The sequence below is a fragment of the Ostrinia furnacalis genome, unplaced genomic scaffold, assembly GCF_004193835.3.
Source record: "Ostrinia furnacalis isolate ACB-3 unplaced genomic scaffold, ASM419383v2 OfSCF0398, whole genome shotgun sequence".
Classification (NCBI taxonomy): domain Eukaryota; kingdom Metazoa; phylum Arthropoda; class Insecta; order Lepidoptera; family Crambidae; genus Ostrinia; species Ostrinia furnacalis.
The window spans coordinates 18537-35065 of NW_021130637.1; the positions used below are offsets into that span (position 1 = coordinate 18537).

The 16529-nt window shown below is 46.5% G+C and overlaps 2 protein-coding genes across 9 annotated transcripts in view; both read right to left on the minus strand.

Annotated features, from left to right (window-relative positions):
- Rbpn-5 (Rab GTPase-binding effector protein rabaptin-5) overlaps nucleotides 1-16529 on the minus strand; it is a 41430-nt gene that overhangs the window by 3203 nt on the left and 21698 nt on the right. For 4 of the 7 annotated variants that reach the window (XM_028319210.1, XM_028319204.1, XM_028319167.1 and 1 more), the window contains 4 exons: nucleotides 13772-14004; nucleotides 12621-12714; nucleotides 11379-11483; nucleotides 206-276 (listed from right to left, as the gene is read on the minus strand). In XM_028319210.1, the coding sequence (XP_028175011.1) occupies nucleotides 206-276; nucleotides 11379-11483; nucleotides 12621-12714; nucleotides 13772-14004 (503 nt within the window). Of the gene's footprint in view, nucleotides 1-205; nucleotides 382-1120; nucleotides 1215-11378; nucleotides 11484-12620; nucleotides 12715-13771; nucleotides 14005-16529 lie in introns of all 7 variants that reach the window. The other 3 variants (XM_028319195.1, XM_028319182.1, XM_028319189.1) reach the window with 3 other exon arrangements.
- LOC114363489 (salivary glue protein Sgs-3-like) lies at nucleotides 5943-10852 on the minus strand. 2 transcript variants are annotated; one of them, XM_028319230.1, is made up of 5 exons: nucleotides 10830-10852; nucleotides 10522-10638; nucleotides 8197-8307; nucleotides 7234-7398; nucleotides 5943-6210 (listed from the first exon to the last, which is right to left on the minus strand). In XM_028319230.1, the coding sequence occupies exons 1-5, from the start codon at nucleotides 10835-10837 to the stop codon at nucleotides 6159-6161; spliced, it is 453 nt and encodes a 150-aa protein (XP_028175031.1). In that variant the 5' UTR covers nucleotides 10838-10852; the 3' UTR covers nucleotides 5943-6158. The 2 variants fall into 2 exon arrangements, with proteins under 2 accessions (XP_028175031.1, XP_028175023.1); XM_028319222.1 differs by lacking the exon at nucleotides 5943-6210 and adding an exon at nucleotides 6464-6651.

Sequence of the window (16529 nt, forward strand, 5' to 3'; positions counted from 1 at the left end):
CGCGGCGTCGTGCTGGTGCAGCAGGCGCGTGTGCTCCAGCAGCTCGTGCTCGGCTCCTGTGGCTCCTGTGACTGTGTGCTCCCACCTGGCGTCGCTGTGCTCGGCGCGCGCGGCGGCCAGCGCGGCGTCGTGCTGGTGCAGCAGGCGCGTGTGCTGCAGCAGCTCGTGCTCGGCTCCTGTGGCTGCTGTGACTGTGTGCTCCCACCTGGCGTCGCTGTGCTCGGCGCGCGCGGCGGCCAGCGCGGCGTCGTGCTGGTGCAGCAGGCGCGTGTGCTCTAACAACTGCGCGCGCAGCTCGTGCTCGGCGCGCGCGGCCTCCTCGCGCCCGACCGCGCACACGATCATCTGCTCGCGCAGGCGCAGCGCCAACTCTTGTAATTCCTGTACAGAAACGTTTTATTTTACACAACATAGAGTGAAAACACTGACCTGTATTATTGCATATTGGGCAGGCTGTCTCCATACAAATGCCAGCTAATTTTGTGTGACAATTTGAAGCGCCACTACGATTATCCCGAGAACTAATTTTGACGTACATTGCAAGGAGTAAGTTAGAACATCACTAATTTTAGATCCATGGACAATCTTATTTGACTACAGTATGGCCTACAGCGCCAAACCAGGCCTGTTCATATTCGCGAGTTTGCATCGAAAACAAAACACGCGGGACTGTACCTACTGGGATATTTTTTCGACAGGACACTCAAGAGCGAGCATTGACGCACGCACGACGCACGTGTATTCTTCACCCATTTGCATTGTAATGTGTATTTCCTCCGCCATTTTCCGCAGTTTGGCACTTCACGTCACACATTATTTTACCGAAGTCAGTCATATGGAATCGGCATAGTACCGATCACTGACGTATGTCAAGAAAACGGTGCTCGACTCTTGAGACAAGCTAAATTACACCATATTGTTGACGACATTGAGCATATATTTTTTTAAATACCATCGCGAAGAAAACCTTCTGTACGTAGTACTTATTAATATTCTGTGGCCAAACTCAAATAGATACAGAAATATTATGACAGCAAACAGTCCAGTATGTAATGATACAGGTCAGTAAGTAAAGGGACAAGTTTGCGCTTGCCAGGTAAAGCGACATAAATGTGTTTACCTCGACGTTATCCGGGAGATCTATAAATTCGTTCTGTAATTCCGCCGCTTTCTTCGTGTACTGGCCGATGAGATACGCGTTGTCCCTTTCTAAACTGAAACAACGATGTCATATCAGTTTTGATCGCTCATTAAATTACGTGGCCGTTGTCACTTTTCCCCTGGCTTCCTCAACTGCCGCTAGCCTAAAAGAAACACAACTATGGCGCTGTCACTACGCCTCATCTATCCAGCTGGATTCACTTACGTTTTATCGCCAGTTGCGCATGACTTGCCCTCCATTTACATTTCAGCCGAAGTGCAATTCGGTATCACGGTAAAGTTCGCGCGGTAACGGTAAAGACGAAACAACAGATATATGTTCTTTCCATTAAAAGTCCGAACATCTTATTTCAGCAAAAGTATGTGAAGCGTTCGACATGCGTTTGAGAAAAAATAGCTTTCTGTCAGCTTTTACGTAAAGGCGCAGTTGCGCTCCGTTTACATTTTAACGTCGTTTGAACTAACTGTCAAAACGATACCGCGATACTGATTTGTCAAAATTCTGGTTTTCGTTCGTCGTCTAATCGCATTGCAGTTGAAAATTGTTTAAGAGCGTTTACNATATTATAGATGACCCACGCTGAACTGTCCCGCCAAACTCAATGACAGGGGGGCGCTACCATCGTTCAACTATATGGTTTCCAACATGGCTAAAATTTGAACACCAGCGATCCGGTATTGACGGTGGCGCCCCACTGTCAATGTCATCGACAGGACAGTCCAGTATTTTGGAACTATATTACCGTGGATATGGACAGTTGGACACCACTTTTATGTTACCTTATAAACACATCGTATAGAATTACTTTTTATCATCAAATATCACCACTTATTTAACTTAACAAAATTGAAACATATATCCACATCCCTATTGATACGGATCGAAGTTTACCTATTATTATTTCATTCATTGCCATTATTTCAAAAATATGAAAACCAGTACGCCACACGAACCAATATTATCGATGTTTAGACATATAACAGGGTACTGTTCTTCACTGTAAACTATTTTTTGATGTCTAGATCTATTAATATACTACATTTGACCCGGAATCTGTATCATTTGTAAGAGTAGTACTATCAAATACCGACACTAAAAGTACATAATAACAAACTTCTCTTCACACAAGCAAAAATATGAGAAAATCCGCAGGCGATATAAACTATTATGTAGCTTAAATAAATAATAACTAAATAACGTTAAAAAAGTATTACACTTTGTTACTACGTAACAATAAACCCAACAATGTGGCCAGATAATATTTCATACACGTTTTTGTACCTCTATATAAATAAAAATATATAGATAAATAAAATATTGAAATATAGATCTGTCTACAATACGCAAAGGCACAAGTGCCACTCATTAATAACAATATGTGTTAAGCAACCGTTGTTGGCATTTTAAATTGACTGAACTACATGCTAGCTAATGCATAGTACATATAGATATTAATCCTATTTTATACATATTATATGAGTGTCCAGCATTTCATACTTTACTTGACTTGTAAATTTTAAATTGCTAGAGTTGATTTTTCTCACAAATTCATTAACATAATATAATTTTTACCAATGGTCCGAATTTAATAACTTGCTTTAATGAACAAAAAAAATGTATTCAATTTAATAAATAGTAATTTGTACACTGCTTTAATTACTGGCCCATGCAATGATCATTGTTTTATCTCTGTTTAACATGAAAATAATTTTTAGTTCAGTTTTATAATAAATAAATTATAAGACATCAAAACCACATCAAATTAAAATTGATATCTATCAATTCCAAATCGTAAGTCTAAAGTGTTTCTACTTATAAGGTAGACTATATTTAGAGCCTAAATTATAGATATCTAAAATTTTCTAGCTATCTAAGCTATATTAATGAACAAAAACTTATCACATCTGCGATTGCTAGCGAGCCTTGAGCAGCGTCATACGTCGGGCTCCCAGCGCGATCAGACCGGCGACCGCGTGAGTCCATCAGTCATTTGTGGGGTAGGTGAATTGTCAACGACGGACTGTGCACGTAACATCAAATAAATCGCACCTCCCTCGACAAGCATTTTCAAACGTATGCATCCCCACTTCCCACCAATATTGGCACCATTTAAAAGCCTAGTTCTAACCTTCATTTCATTAAATGAAAGGTTTTTACCCCAAAAATGTGTCTAGGGAAGGATCCAGAATCACTTCTTCAAAAAATAGGTAGTTACGCTAAAGCCAACTTTTATGGGTATAAAACTGTTAAGTTGGGATTAATCGCTATCAATCTGTTAAAGAGGACATGTGAGATCATTATTTGGTTTTATAACCATAAAAATTGGTCTAATTGATCCCATAGGTGGGCCCAAAGTGAGGTATTTTTTCAAGTCACATTTATGGTATATGTTAATCATTTATATAGAAATTAAATGTGTTTTTCTTTAAGGATATTTATTGGGCTTTCAAATAACACCAATATTGTTGGGGCACCATGATTGTGTCAGAAGAAAATCGTTAAAGTTCGCGTCGCGGAAGGTGCGGTTTATTTGATGTTGAGTATATAATGGCTCAAGAATGACGTGGATCCGGATTTTGGTACTATAGCATTAAAAACTGGTACTTTGTTTATCCGATTATTATTATTAGCAACTCATGCAGCTGTCGCGTCGCTTAGTTTAGCGAGTGACCTAACAGTGCATGTCAAGTCTTGCTCAACTTGCGCAGTTCGGTATACAGTCGAATGCGGCGCAAGGTATTAATAGCTCAGGATTCAGATGGAATGCTTAGCACAGTGACGGCTATCGCAAGTTATGCTGTCATAGTTATACTACTGCAGAACAAGACTGTGTGGTGACGGCAGAGTAGAATACATATTATATCACCAACCCCTACTCTTCCCGCGGGTGTCGTAAGAGGCGACTAAGGGACTACATATCAAACATAGAACGGGCAGCAGCGCTCTCTGAAAAACATCAATCAATCAAACTGCGATCTCCAACCCGCCTGCCAAGCGTGGGGATCATGGCAAAACCCTTTACTATAGTAGAGGGAGGAGGCTCATAGTCCAGCAGTGGACTGTAAAGGGCTGTTGATGATGATGATGAGAACAAGGCCTGCAGCTCAATACAGCAGGTTCCGATCGCGAGATGTCACTTCGGCAGCAGCGGCGGTAGGCGGACGAGTGTAGCGGCTCAGTGCTGTGTGCGGTCCTGGGGTGGGGTCGACGCTTTCACGCGCACGACAGGCGGTTGAGAGTGGCGATTGCGGCGACTCCCATTAAGACTGCTACATTAAGGCGCGGTGTGCGTCTTTGAGGTGGGAAAGACTCTCGCACATGTATTCTGGGTGGCTGTTGCTTGGGCGCCTGGTGGGCGGGGTAGGGCGGGCGGGCAGGGCTGGCGGCGCAGGCGGGCAATTGCGGCGACTCGGTGCTATTTTACGGCGCGGTTTGCGTCTTAAGAACAGGGCAGACGTTCGCACGCTTGCTGCAGGGCTGTGGCTTGCTTGGGCGCCTGGTTGGCGGCGGCAGGGCGGGCGGCACGCTAGGCGGGCGAGTGCGGCGGCTCGGTGCTGAAGTAGGGCGCGGTGTGCGACTTTGGGGCGGGGTTCGCAGTCGCACGTGTGGACGGCGCGCTAGGCGGGCGATTGTGGCGACTCAGTGCTACATTAAGGCGCTGTGTGCGTCTTCGAGGCGTGGCAGACGCTCGCACGTGTGTGCCGCCCACTCTGTGACTATAGTTTGCTAGGCGGGCGATCGCGGCGACTCAGTGCTGCATTAAGGCGCGGTGTGCGTCTTCGAGGCGTGGCAGACGCTCGCACGTGTGTGCCGCCCACTCTGTGACTATAGTTTGCTAGGCGGGCGGCGCTAGGCGGGCGATTGCGGCGACTCAGTGCTGTATTACGGCGCGGTGTGCGTCTTTGGGGCGGGGCAGACGCCTGCACGCTTGCTGTAGGGCTGCAATGGGCTGTAGCACGCTAGGCGGGCGAGTGCGGCGACTCAGTGCCGCATTACAGGGCGGTGTGCGTCTTCGAGGCGGGAAAGACGCTCGCACGCTGCTGCGGCTGTGGCTTGCTTGGGCGCCTGGTGGGCGGCGGTAGGGCGGGCGGGCAGGGCGGGCGCGGTGTGCGTCTTTGGGGCGGAGTAGACGCCCGCACGCTGTTGCGGCTGTAGCTTGCTAGGCGGGCGATTGCGGCGACTCAGTGCCGCATTACAGGGCGGTGTGCGTCTTTAGCTGTCATAGTTATACTACTGCAGAACAAGACTGTGTGGTGACGGCAGAGTAGAATACATATTATATCACCAACCCCTACTCTTCCCGCGGGTGTCGTAAGAGGCGACTAAGGGACTACATATCAAACATAGAACGGGCAGCAGCGCTCTCTGAAAAACATCAATCAATCAAACTGCGATCTCCAACCCGCCTGCCAAGCGTGGGGATCATGGCAAAACCCTTTACTATAGTAGAGGGAGGAGGCTCATAGTCCAGCAGTGGACTGTAAAGGGCTGTTGATGATGATGATGAGAACAAGTCCTGCAGCTCAATACAGCAGGTTCCGATCGCGGGATGTCACTTCGGCAGCAGCGGCGGTAGGCGGACGAGTGTAGCGGCTCGGTGCTGTGTGCGGTCCTGGGGTGGGGTCGACGCTTTCACGCGCACGACAGGCGGTTGAGAGTGGCGATTGCGGCGACTCCCATTAAGACTGCTACATTAAGGCGCGGTGTGCGTCTTTGAGGTGGGAAAGACTCTCGCACATGTATTCTGGGTGGCTGTTGCTTGGGCGCCTGGTGGGCGGGGTAGGGCGGGCGGGCAGGGCTGGCGGCGCTAGGCGGCCAAATGCGGCGCCGTGCTGCTGCATTACGGCGCGGTTTGCGTCTTAAGAACAGGGCATACGTTCGCACGCTTGCTGCAGGGCTGTGGCTTGCTTGGGCGCCTGGTGGGCGGCGGCAGGGCGGGCGGCACGCTAGGCGGGCGAGTGCGGCGACTCAGTGCTGCATTAAGGCGCGGTGTGCGTCATCGAGGCGTGGCAGACGCTCGCACGTGTGTGCCGCCCACTCTGTGACTATAGTTTGCTAGGCGGGCGGCGCTAGGCGGGCGATTGCGGCGACTCAGTGCTGTATTACGGCGCGGTGTGCGTCTTTGGGGCGGGGCAGACGCCTGCACGCTTGCTGTAGGGCTGCAATGGGCTGTAGCACGCTAGGCGGGCGAGTGCGGCGACTCAGTGCCGCATTACAGGGCGGTGTGCGTCTTCGAGGCGGGAAAGACGCTCGCACGCTGCTGCGGCTGTAGCTTGCTTGGGCGCCTGGTGGGCGGCGGTAGGGCGGGCGGGCAGGGCGGGCGCGGTGTGCGTCTTTGGGGCGGAGTAGACGCCCGCACGCTGTTGCGGCTGTAGCTTGCTAGGCGGGCGATTGCGGCGACTCAGTGCCGCATTACAGGGCGGTGTGCGTCTTTAGGGCGGGACAAACGCCTGCACGCTCGCACGTGTGTGCCGCCCACTCTGTGACTATAGTTCGCTAGGCGGGCGAGTGCGGCGGCTCAGTGCTGAAGTAGGGCGCGGTGTGCGTCTTTGAGGTGGGAAAGACGCTCGCACATGTATTCTGGGTGGCTGTAGCTTGCTAGGTGGGCGGCACGCTAGGCGGGCGATTGCAGCGACTCGGTGCTACATTAAGGCGCGGTGTGCGTCTTCGAGGCGTGGCAGACGCTCGCACGTGTGTGGGCGGCGCGCTAGGCGGGCGATTGCGGCGACTCGGTGCTACATTAAGGCGCTGTGTACGTCTTTGGGGCGGGGTAGACGTTCGCACGCTTGCAGCGGCTGTAGCTTGCTTGGGCGCCCGGCGCTAGGCGGGCGAGTGCGGCGACTCGGTGCTACATTAAGGCGCTGTGTATGTGGCGGGGCAGACGCTCGCACGTGTGTGCCGCCCACTCTGCGGCTATAGTTTGCTAGGCGGGCGAGTGCGGCGGCTCGGTGCTGAAGTAGGGCGCGGTGTGCGTCTTTGGGGCGGGACAGACGCTCGCACGCTTGCTACAGGGCTATAGCTTGCTTGGGCGCGCCTGGTGGGCGGCTGTAGCTTGCTAGGGCGGCACGCTAGGCGGGCGAGTGCGGCGGCTCAGTGCTGAAGTAGGGCGCGGTGTGTGGCTGCAGCAGCGTGCGGCACACGCTGCAGACGCGCGCGGGCGTGCGGCGCGGGCCGGCGGGCACCTGGTGGGACGCGCACGCCGCGCAGAAGATGCGTCCGCAGTGCCGGCAGTGCACCTGCAAGGGAATACCTGTTACGTTATCACATTTTGGAACAAACGCCAGAGTGAAAGATGCCACATAGACGCTGACGTTGCGCTGTGGCGCCGCAACGCGCGCGTAAAGCCCATATGGCATTATGATCAGATGTATAAGTGAAACTACAGAGCGGCACCGCTGCCACTTCGGAGAAGCACCGCAACGTCACGTCCATGTGGCATCTGTCTAAAAGAAGACAGTTGGGGCCGTGGAGAATGCGATTGAGATAGCTTTGATATTGGTCAACAAAGTAAGGTACCTAAATTTTATTATAGTTGACCGCAAGAGGTGTGTTACAACCAACTTCTATACAGTGTGAGTCACGTTAAAGTGTACATATGAAAATAGATGAAACTAGACCTATTTTTAGCGACAAAAAAGAGGTAAAAAAAATTTGAGATTTTTTTAAATTTTATATAGATTTTTTTTTCTTTCAATTACTTATTGTAAAGAAAACGTAATAACTTTTAAATTAAGCGGTACATCCCGATAAAATAAAAACAGTAATAATGCTAAATAACAGGCGATACTAAAAAAATACATAAAATACACAAAAAATGCCAACAAATAATAAAAACTGATACTTTTAGAAAAATATCTGCTTTTAAATTCGCGTTTTTTTGGTTATTTGATAAATTTCCCCCAAAAATGCCCCTATAACCGGTGGTTTTTATTACTTTGTATTATTTTCTATCGTATTACCTTCGTAAAACCTAAAATTGCATGTCTTTATCCCTATCACAACGTTTGCAATCATGTCAGGATTCGTGTGCGTACCTTCTTCTTGTTGTTGGGCAGCGGCGCGCGGCAGGCGGGGCACTCGCTGACGTCGTCGTCGTGCTGCCAGCGCACCTCCGTGTCCGCCTCGCGGATGCGCTGTAGCTGCACCTGGACACAACGAGAAGTTTATAAAATTTTCCTCGGTTTGCCTTCACTCGGCTAACTTAGTCCTGGTGAAAATATTATAATAATAAATAAATAAATCATTTATTTCCCCTCACAAACTTAGGTTAAATTACATTTGGTAAAAAATACATTACGCTATAGGTACTTAATACTAAGTTTGTGTGGGACTGGTGCCTGAAATAGGTTTTGTTTAAAACCTGTTCTACAGGTCACCAGTAGGCCTAAGATGCGCGCCGTGATAACTTTTATCGACGTCAATTTGTATGGGCAAAATCGACAAAATGGCGTGATAACCACCTATCACGGCGCGCATCTTAGGCCTACAGGCCCCCACCCGTGGAATATTATATGGTAGTATAGCGGTAAGTCCCTTAAGTGCGATAGTTTGCGAAAACAAATTGATGTTTGCCTGTTACTTTACACATCTATTCGAAAAGCCATAGGACGAATTTGTTGTTACTTGACAGTATTATTATAAAGATAACAGAGCAGCTTAATGTAATATGCTCTAATACTAATTATTAAATATTATATATATNCTTTGGGACGGGGTAGACGCCCGCACGCTGCTGCGGCTGTAGCTTGCTAGGCGGGCGAGTGCGGCGACTCGGTGCTGCATTACGGCGCGGTAAGGTCCTGTCAATCGCCAGGGGTGCCAACTGTTAGGTATAAAAACGATAGCCCTCATTGCGGCGACTCGGTATAGTTTGCTAGGCGGGCGAGTGCGGCGGCTCAGTGCTGAAGTAGGGCGCGGTGTGTGGCTGCAGCAGCGTGCGGCACACGCTGCAGACGCGCGCGGGCGTGCGGCGCGGGCCGGCGGGCACCTGGTGGGACGCGCACGCCGCGCAGAAGATGCGTCCGCAGTGCCGGCAGTGCACCTGCACGGGAATGCCTATTAGTAATCACATTTTGGAACAAACGCCCGAGTGAAAGATGCCACATAGACGCTGACATTGCGTTGCGACGGCGCAACCCGCGTGTATGGTACACAGTTTAGTTTTATAGGTGAAAAAAAACTACGGAGCGGCACCGTTGCGACGCCACTGCGGCGACGCACCGCAACGTTAACGCCCATGTGGCATCTCTTTGAGCGCTTTCACATTAGGGCGTTAGAAGCGCGACAGTAGCGTGGCAGCGGCGTTTGTTTTTATAATGTAAAAGCATGCATCCGCTGTCACATAGTATAAAATTTTCGACAGCGCGTTTGTCGCTCTCCTAAATCGCCTAAATGTGAAAGCGTTCTTTAAGAGAAACAGTTGGGGCTATGGAGAACGCGATTGAGATCACTTTGATATGGGTCAATACAGAACTTAAACCTTATCATAGTTGACCGTAAGAGGTGCGTCACAACTGACCTTTACGTTCAAGTTAGACTTACCAACCAGGGATTTTCAAAGATAGAGACGAGAGATGGGAAGTTTTATCAACATAATATATTGCGTATAACCGCCTCTGTGGTCTAGCGGTTAGACCACCTGCTTCAGATGCAGAGGTCCCGGGTTCGATTCCCAGTGGGGGCAGATTTTTCTGTTCGGTTTGGTTGGTGGTAGGGCTTGTTCTAAATCCGCCTGGCTAGCTACCACCATCTTACCTATGTCTGTCGCCATAACAACAATGTTAACAGCATTATTGTGTTCCGACAGTTAGAGGTAAGATAGCCAGTTCCTCCGTGGTTGAGGATTCCGGGTGAAGCTCGCTTCCACCTTCGGCCTGATCGTCACTTACCATCAGGTGAGATACAGGCCAAGAGCTTCCTCGTTATGGATAAAAAAAAAAAAAAAAAAAATTATCATGTCAGCACTCTTGTGCGTACCTTCTTCTTGTTGTTGGGCAGCGGCGCGCGGCAGGCGGGGCACTCGCTGACGTCGTCGTCGTGCTGCCAGCGCACCTCCGTGTCCGCCTCGCGGATTCGCTGTAGCTGCACCTGCACACAACGGAAAGTTTATTTCATTTTCCTCGGTTTGCCTTCACTCAGCTGACCTAGTCCTGGTGAAAATATGGGTCAAAATCATTATTTAAGTCACAGCACGTCCACCACTGAACAAAGGCCTCAATGTATCAAGATTGGTGGTCGGTTGCGGCCTTCTTCTAGCCCATTCCTTATAACCTTTATAGCTCGCCTGCAGCATGCTAGCTCGCCTGCAGCATGCTAGCTCGCCTGCAGCATGCCAGCTCGCCCGCAGCATGCTAGCTCACCTGCAGCGACTGCGAGAGGCGCACGAAGTCCTGCTGCACCTTCTCGCTGTTGTCGAGCTCTTGCTGCAGCGCGCCCACGCGCCCGCGAAGCTCGGCCGCCTCCGCCGCCAGCCGCCGCTGTAGAAGGAACAAATGCATAATATATGATCAAATTGAAAGGTGTCGCCAATTTACTATAAGGTATATAGAACAAATCGTAATCGTAATTATTTTTCGGAAAAAAAAAAATTATGCGCGGGCATCCATTGCGGCTATTAGGCTTATTTTCCCGCGCCATATGACTGTTTGCAGTTTAACTGTTGCGTTACCTTGTCATCAAGCAGCTGTTCCGTGAGATCGTTGGCGGCCCGCAGTTTGTCCCCGAGCTCCGACAGCTGGCCTCGCTCCGTCTGCAGCTGCTCCAGTTCTTTCCTGCCGAAAACATAAACTCGTAACCAAAACACTAGACGTGATCCGTCAAAGGTCATTCCACATTTCAGGGATACCTGTAGATCAGTCTTTCCCAAAGTGGGCGATAACGCCCCCTTGTGGGCGCTGCAGGCTTAAAGGGGGGCGGTAAGAGACCCAGAAAAAAAATCGGGACGTTGTGTAGAGGCTTGGGAGGCGTCATCTACTAGGAGGACTCTTAGACATCGACTGAGCTCGACTCTTGACTACAAAAATGGGGGGCGCTAAAAAATAATTTATTCTCAAAGTGGGCAGTAGACTAAATAAGTTTGGGAACCACTGCTGTAGATGAACGAAAACAACAAAAAACACAGCAAGATTCGCTCGGAATCCTGCCGGGTGATCGGTGCGTGTGTCTTGAGAGTGCGGACTTCCCACGGGAGCCAGGCTCGGATGTCCCACCTGGCGNCCAACAACTGCGCGCGCAGCTCGTGCTCGGCGCGCGCGGCCTCCTCGCGCCCGACCGCGCACACGATCATCTGCTCGCGCAAGCGCAGCGCCAGCTCTTGTAGTTCCTATAAGAAAAATTTTTACACACTGGACAGCCTGTCTCGGTACAAATGACAGCTAATTTTGTGTGGCAATTTGAAGCACCACTACGATTGTCCCGAGACCTAATTTTGACGTACATTGCTAGGAGTAAGCAAGTAAAAACATCACTAACTTTAGTTCCATGGACAATCGTATCTGCTTACAGTATGGCCACGGTAATATTATCATACAGTATTATAACTTCATATAAACAGGCGAAACGCGAGCTTTCCTTCGAAATTCAAATCTCGGTATGCGCTCGACATGCAAAAGTCGGGGGTGTCGCGAATGTGCAATCGGACGTGGTGTTGTTTTTTAAACAGTAAGCGCTCTTTTAATATAAACATAATTACAAGTACCTATTTATACAGGGTGTTAGGTTAATGGGTTTATAAGCTGACACTAGACCATGTTAACATACCTATGCATATAAATGGTATGGTGAAGCCAGTGATATCATAATTTTATTTTTTAAATTTTCATACAAAATAAATATATAAAATCAGATTTGTATGAAAATTAAAATTATTAAAATAATGATATCAATTTTCTGACTTCATCATACCATTTATATACCATGGGCTAGTGTCGGCTTATAAACCCATTTACCTAAACACCCTGTATAATAATCAAGCATTTTGTACGCCTAAGTCGAGACGCATACATTTTACGGTCGTAAATTTATAAGATTTGTTACTAAATCTTAATACAAATATATTCTTTTAATTAAATCTACTAATCACAAAACAACATGCATTTTTATCCTATTTCATTCACAAAGTATTTTGTTTGTCAAAATAAAATAAAGATTACAATCACAAAATACATTCACAATACTAGATAAAAATTCAAAGTAGGCATAGATGTAATGAAAATAGGTCTGCAAGGCAGGCAGCCCTATCGCATCTTGTCATACGGTGACATTCCGCGCGGCTGTTGACATTTATTTCAAAAATATGCCCGAGTTGGAATACTGTATAGATAATATTACCGTGGTATGGCTTACTGCGCCAATATTACGAAACTCAAATAGACACGGATATATTATGACAGCAACCACGCCAGTGTGTCATACAGGTAAATGAATGATAGGGACAGTTAAGCGATATAAATGTGTTTACCTCGACGTTATCCGGGAGATCTATAAATTCGTTCTGTAATTCCGCCGCTTTCTTCGTGTACTGGCCAATGAGATACGCGTTGTCCCTTTCTAAACTGAAACAATGATGTCATATCAGTTTTGATCGCTCATTAAAACACATGGCCGTTGTCGCTTTTCCCCTGGCTTCCTTGAGAACGGTCTAAAAGTGCCTATAGCCTGAAAGAAACAACTATGGCACTGTCACTAAGCCTCATCTATCCAGCTGGTTTCTTCTAACTCGGAAGAGAGAGCTGGGCCCCGATTGCGCTAATTTGTAATGTCTCCAATTCATTCACATTTTATCTCCAGTAGCGTGTGACTCGCGCTCCATTTTCATTCCAGCTGAAATGCAATTCGTTATCACGGTAAAGTTCACGCACTAAAAAAGACGATACAATAGATTTATGCACTTTCCATTAAAAGTCCGAACATCTTATTTTAGCAAAAGTATGTGAAGCGTTCGAAATGCGTTTGAGAAAAAATAGCTTTCTGTCAGCTTTTACGTAAAGGCGCAGTTGCACTCCGTTAACATTTCAGCCTCGTTTGAACTAACTATCAAAACGATACCGCGATACTGATTTGTCAAAAATCTGATTTTCGTTCTCGACGTCTAATCGCATTGTAGTTGAAAATTGTTTAACGCAATCGGGGCCCTGATCTCAAGTCGAGCTTCTCTAGCTTAAAAGGCAGCTTAATATCTAAATCAGAGCCTTCTGAGTTGGATGTTGTAAAAAGTTATTTGTAGGATACCGCCTCTGTGGTCTAGTGGTAAGACCACCTGCTTCAGACGCAGAGGTCCCGGGTTCGATTCCCAGTGGGGGCAGATTTTTCTGATCGGTTTGGTTGGTGGTAGGGCTTGTTCTAAGTCCGCCTAGCTAGCTACCACCATCTTACCTAAGTCTGTCGCCATAACAACAATGTTAACAGCATTGTTGTGTTCCGGCAGTTAGAGGTAAAATAGCCAGTTCCTCCGTGGTTGAGGATTCCGGCGGAAGCTCGCTTCCACCTTCGGCCTGATCATCACTTACCATCAGGTGAGATACAGGCCAAGAGCTTCCTCGTTGTGGATAAAAAAAAGTCATTTGGGCAGATGATGGTGGTGCTCCACCTACAATTACAAGTACGCCTCACCTGTCCAGCTTCTTCTGCAGCGTCTCGCGGTGTACTGTGAGCGTGGTGACGGCGTGTAGCGCGCGGCTCTCGGCGTCGCGAGCGCTTGCAGCGCGCTCCAGCAGCGTGGCCTGCGCCTCGCCCACAGCGGCTTGCAGCGCTTGCAGCGTGGACGCGGCCGCGGCGCGCTCGGCGTGCCACGCGCGCACTGTTTCATCGTGTAGCGAGCGCACGCCTTCTAGCTCCTCGGTTGCCTGGCGATTGAAGCGAGCGATTTTTAGCGCGGCTGGATTCTCTTGAACTGTAGTCGGGAGCGACTGTACTGTAACTGGAGCGATACCCTTGAGTTTCTTGTGATGCTTTTTTTTTAACAGTGGAAGCTATAATGGTAGGGAACGATAAATAAATATGTTGGGATATTCAAATTTTTTGTACGTTGCATGAGCCTTTTCACACTGACGATTTTCCCGACAAATACGAAAAAGGAACTCTGCTCGCTCTGAAAGGAACCAGCAACTTTGAACGTGACCTTCCAGCGAAATGGCAGGGATTTGAATAATTTGAATTAGATTATCTAAAGCCTGGGCCCCAAGTCTGCTATTTTAAATTAAATGACAAGCTATTGTTATTCAATTGATATTCAATTACGATTCCATTACGATTGAGACAAATTTGGTATTCTGCTAAAACTTGTTTACAATATCAATGAAGTCGTAATGTAATTGTAATGGGATCGTAATTGAATAGATAATGGTGTTGCCATTAAAATCCTTTCAAAATCTACTAAGGGATAAAATGAGTGAATGAACTATTCTATTGTTTTAAATATACGTTTTTTTTATTTTCTATGATTCTATTACAAAGTAAACTAATTAAAATGAAGCGGTTTGTCGATAAAAATTGATCTAGTCATTTAAAACCATTTATTTCTAACACATTGGCTGTAATTACATGGGACAAAGTCAATAATTAAAAAAGCATCTGTCAACTGACATGTCAATGTTATGAAAATCATCAAATTTATTTAGGCCAATTTCAATTTTGGTTTGAATTTAATGATATTTTGAATGAAAATCACAATTTTAAACCAGTAGGTATAAGCACAATTACTTTTTTATGTCTGAAGTAATCTGTAAAAGTGTATAAGTGTGTATTCAACAATCTAATATGTTGATTTTAATGTGTAATGTTTCACACGCAGGATGTTATGTTCAGAATCACATAAATCTTAATTAAATCAAGGCAAAAACAACCACTTGATACAAACATTACATTNCGGCCTCTGATAAACTTGATACTAGTATATTCGCTGCAAGATTAGCATCTGAAGATTCAAGGATCCGTGTAAAGTCTAAGTCTTCGACGGTTTTGTCTAGAACTTCAAAATTAATACGGTTGACTACATTTGTCTTAAATAAGATATCTGATTTGAAAGTAATATTAAGAGCAACTGTGTAATGATCAGTAATAGACGATTCAATTACAAAACAAGACGCTTCAAGCTTCGTTTTAGCGATGATATGGTCAAGACACGTTCGGCCGTGAGTGGGTTCAGAATGAGCGGGTAGCATACGATGACTCGCCAGAAGATTTAGGTAGTCCTGTGAGCGACTATCATTACCATCCGGACGTATGTCAATATTAATATCGCCGCACAGGACTATATTTTTAAAGTTACTTAGCTTTGACAGAACTGAGTCAATGGAGTCTATAAAGTTACTAGTATCACTTCTAGGTGGCCGGTAAATTCCAATGACGCAGGTCTCGTGGTTCAATTTTAAAATAAGACAATTGGCATCTTCTACATGGGGCTCTTCAATTGTTACGTTTAGGTGTTTATTGTAGTAAATGACTACACCTTCGTTTTGCGTCCTATGCCCAGTAGTGCAAGCGTGTTCATAGTTTTCAATTTCAGGGATGGGATTACCCAAGGTAAGCCAGCATTCAGACAACACCATTATGTCCCACGCTAGATCAGACCTATGGAGAAGGGTAGAAAAATTAGGCATATTGCAATTTATGCTGCGAACGTTTTGAGTAATTATATTTAAGGAGCGTTTGTTTACGGAGATATGTTGTTTCAGCTCGTCTACATCACAGGTCACCACTCGTGCAACCGACAATGAATCCAATTCAAGGCCTATTTCTTCAAAGTTTTGCATGTTGTTCACTCGCGACTTGTATATATTAGTTTATCACGTCTCATACGTGATGAATATAAGTAATGAAGAGTACTATATAAAATAAATAGGCCCCGAACCAAGATCCTAGCTTCCAAATTGGTGTATTTATTGTGTAAAGTATAAAGTGTGTTGTGTGGTGTATTAATGTGTGTGTGCTCATTCATTTTATATTTAGGATTAATTAATATACGCGTACCTAAAGTAAACATTAGACTGTAAAATTTCAGTAGTTTAATATACACGAAAGTTGGATATTTAGAGCCCAATTGATTAAAGAAAAGAGTTGGACAATATCTTAGATAATTTCTATCATGCAATAAACAGATAATAATATTTAAGGAAAAAGATAAATTCACTAAAGCAGAAAAACCGCCAGAAACATCACTAAGACTAGTCACATTGTAATTTTGAAAATATCTTCCTCTCCGTTGACTCGAACTGGTGGTGCACCTTCATCTTTCCTCACGTACACCTTTCCGAAGGATGTCCAAGCGGAGGCGAGTTTCTTAGATTTTACATTTTCACGAGCTATGTAAAATAGGTGTCTGGCTTTGCTGGTCAAGGATTCAGAAATGTAGATGGTTTGAGGGGCACCT

Bases quoted from the DNA above. Each gene is read 5' to 3' on its own strand.
- LOC114363489 (XM_028319222.1), bottom strand. The intron at 7,399-8,196 runs GTACGCACACGA...ATTCCCTTGCAG, and splicing joins TGCCCAACAACAAGAAGAAG to GTGCACTGCCGGCACTGCGG. The intron at 6,652-7,233 runs TAGCGTGCCGCC...CCTAGCGAACTA, and splicing joins AGCCGCCGCACTCGCCCGCC to TAGTCACAGAGTGGGCGGCA.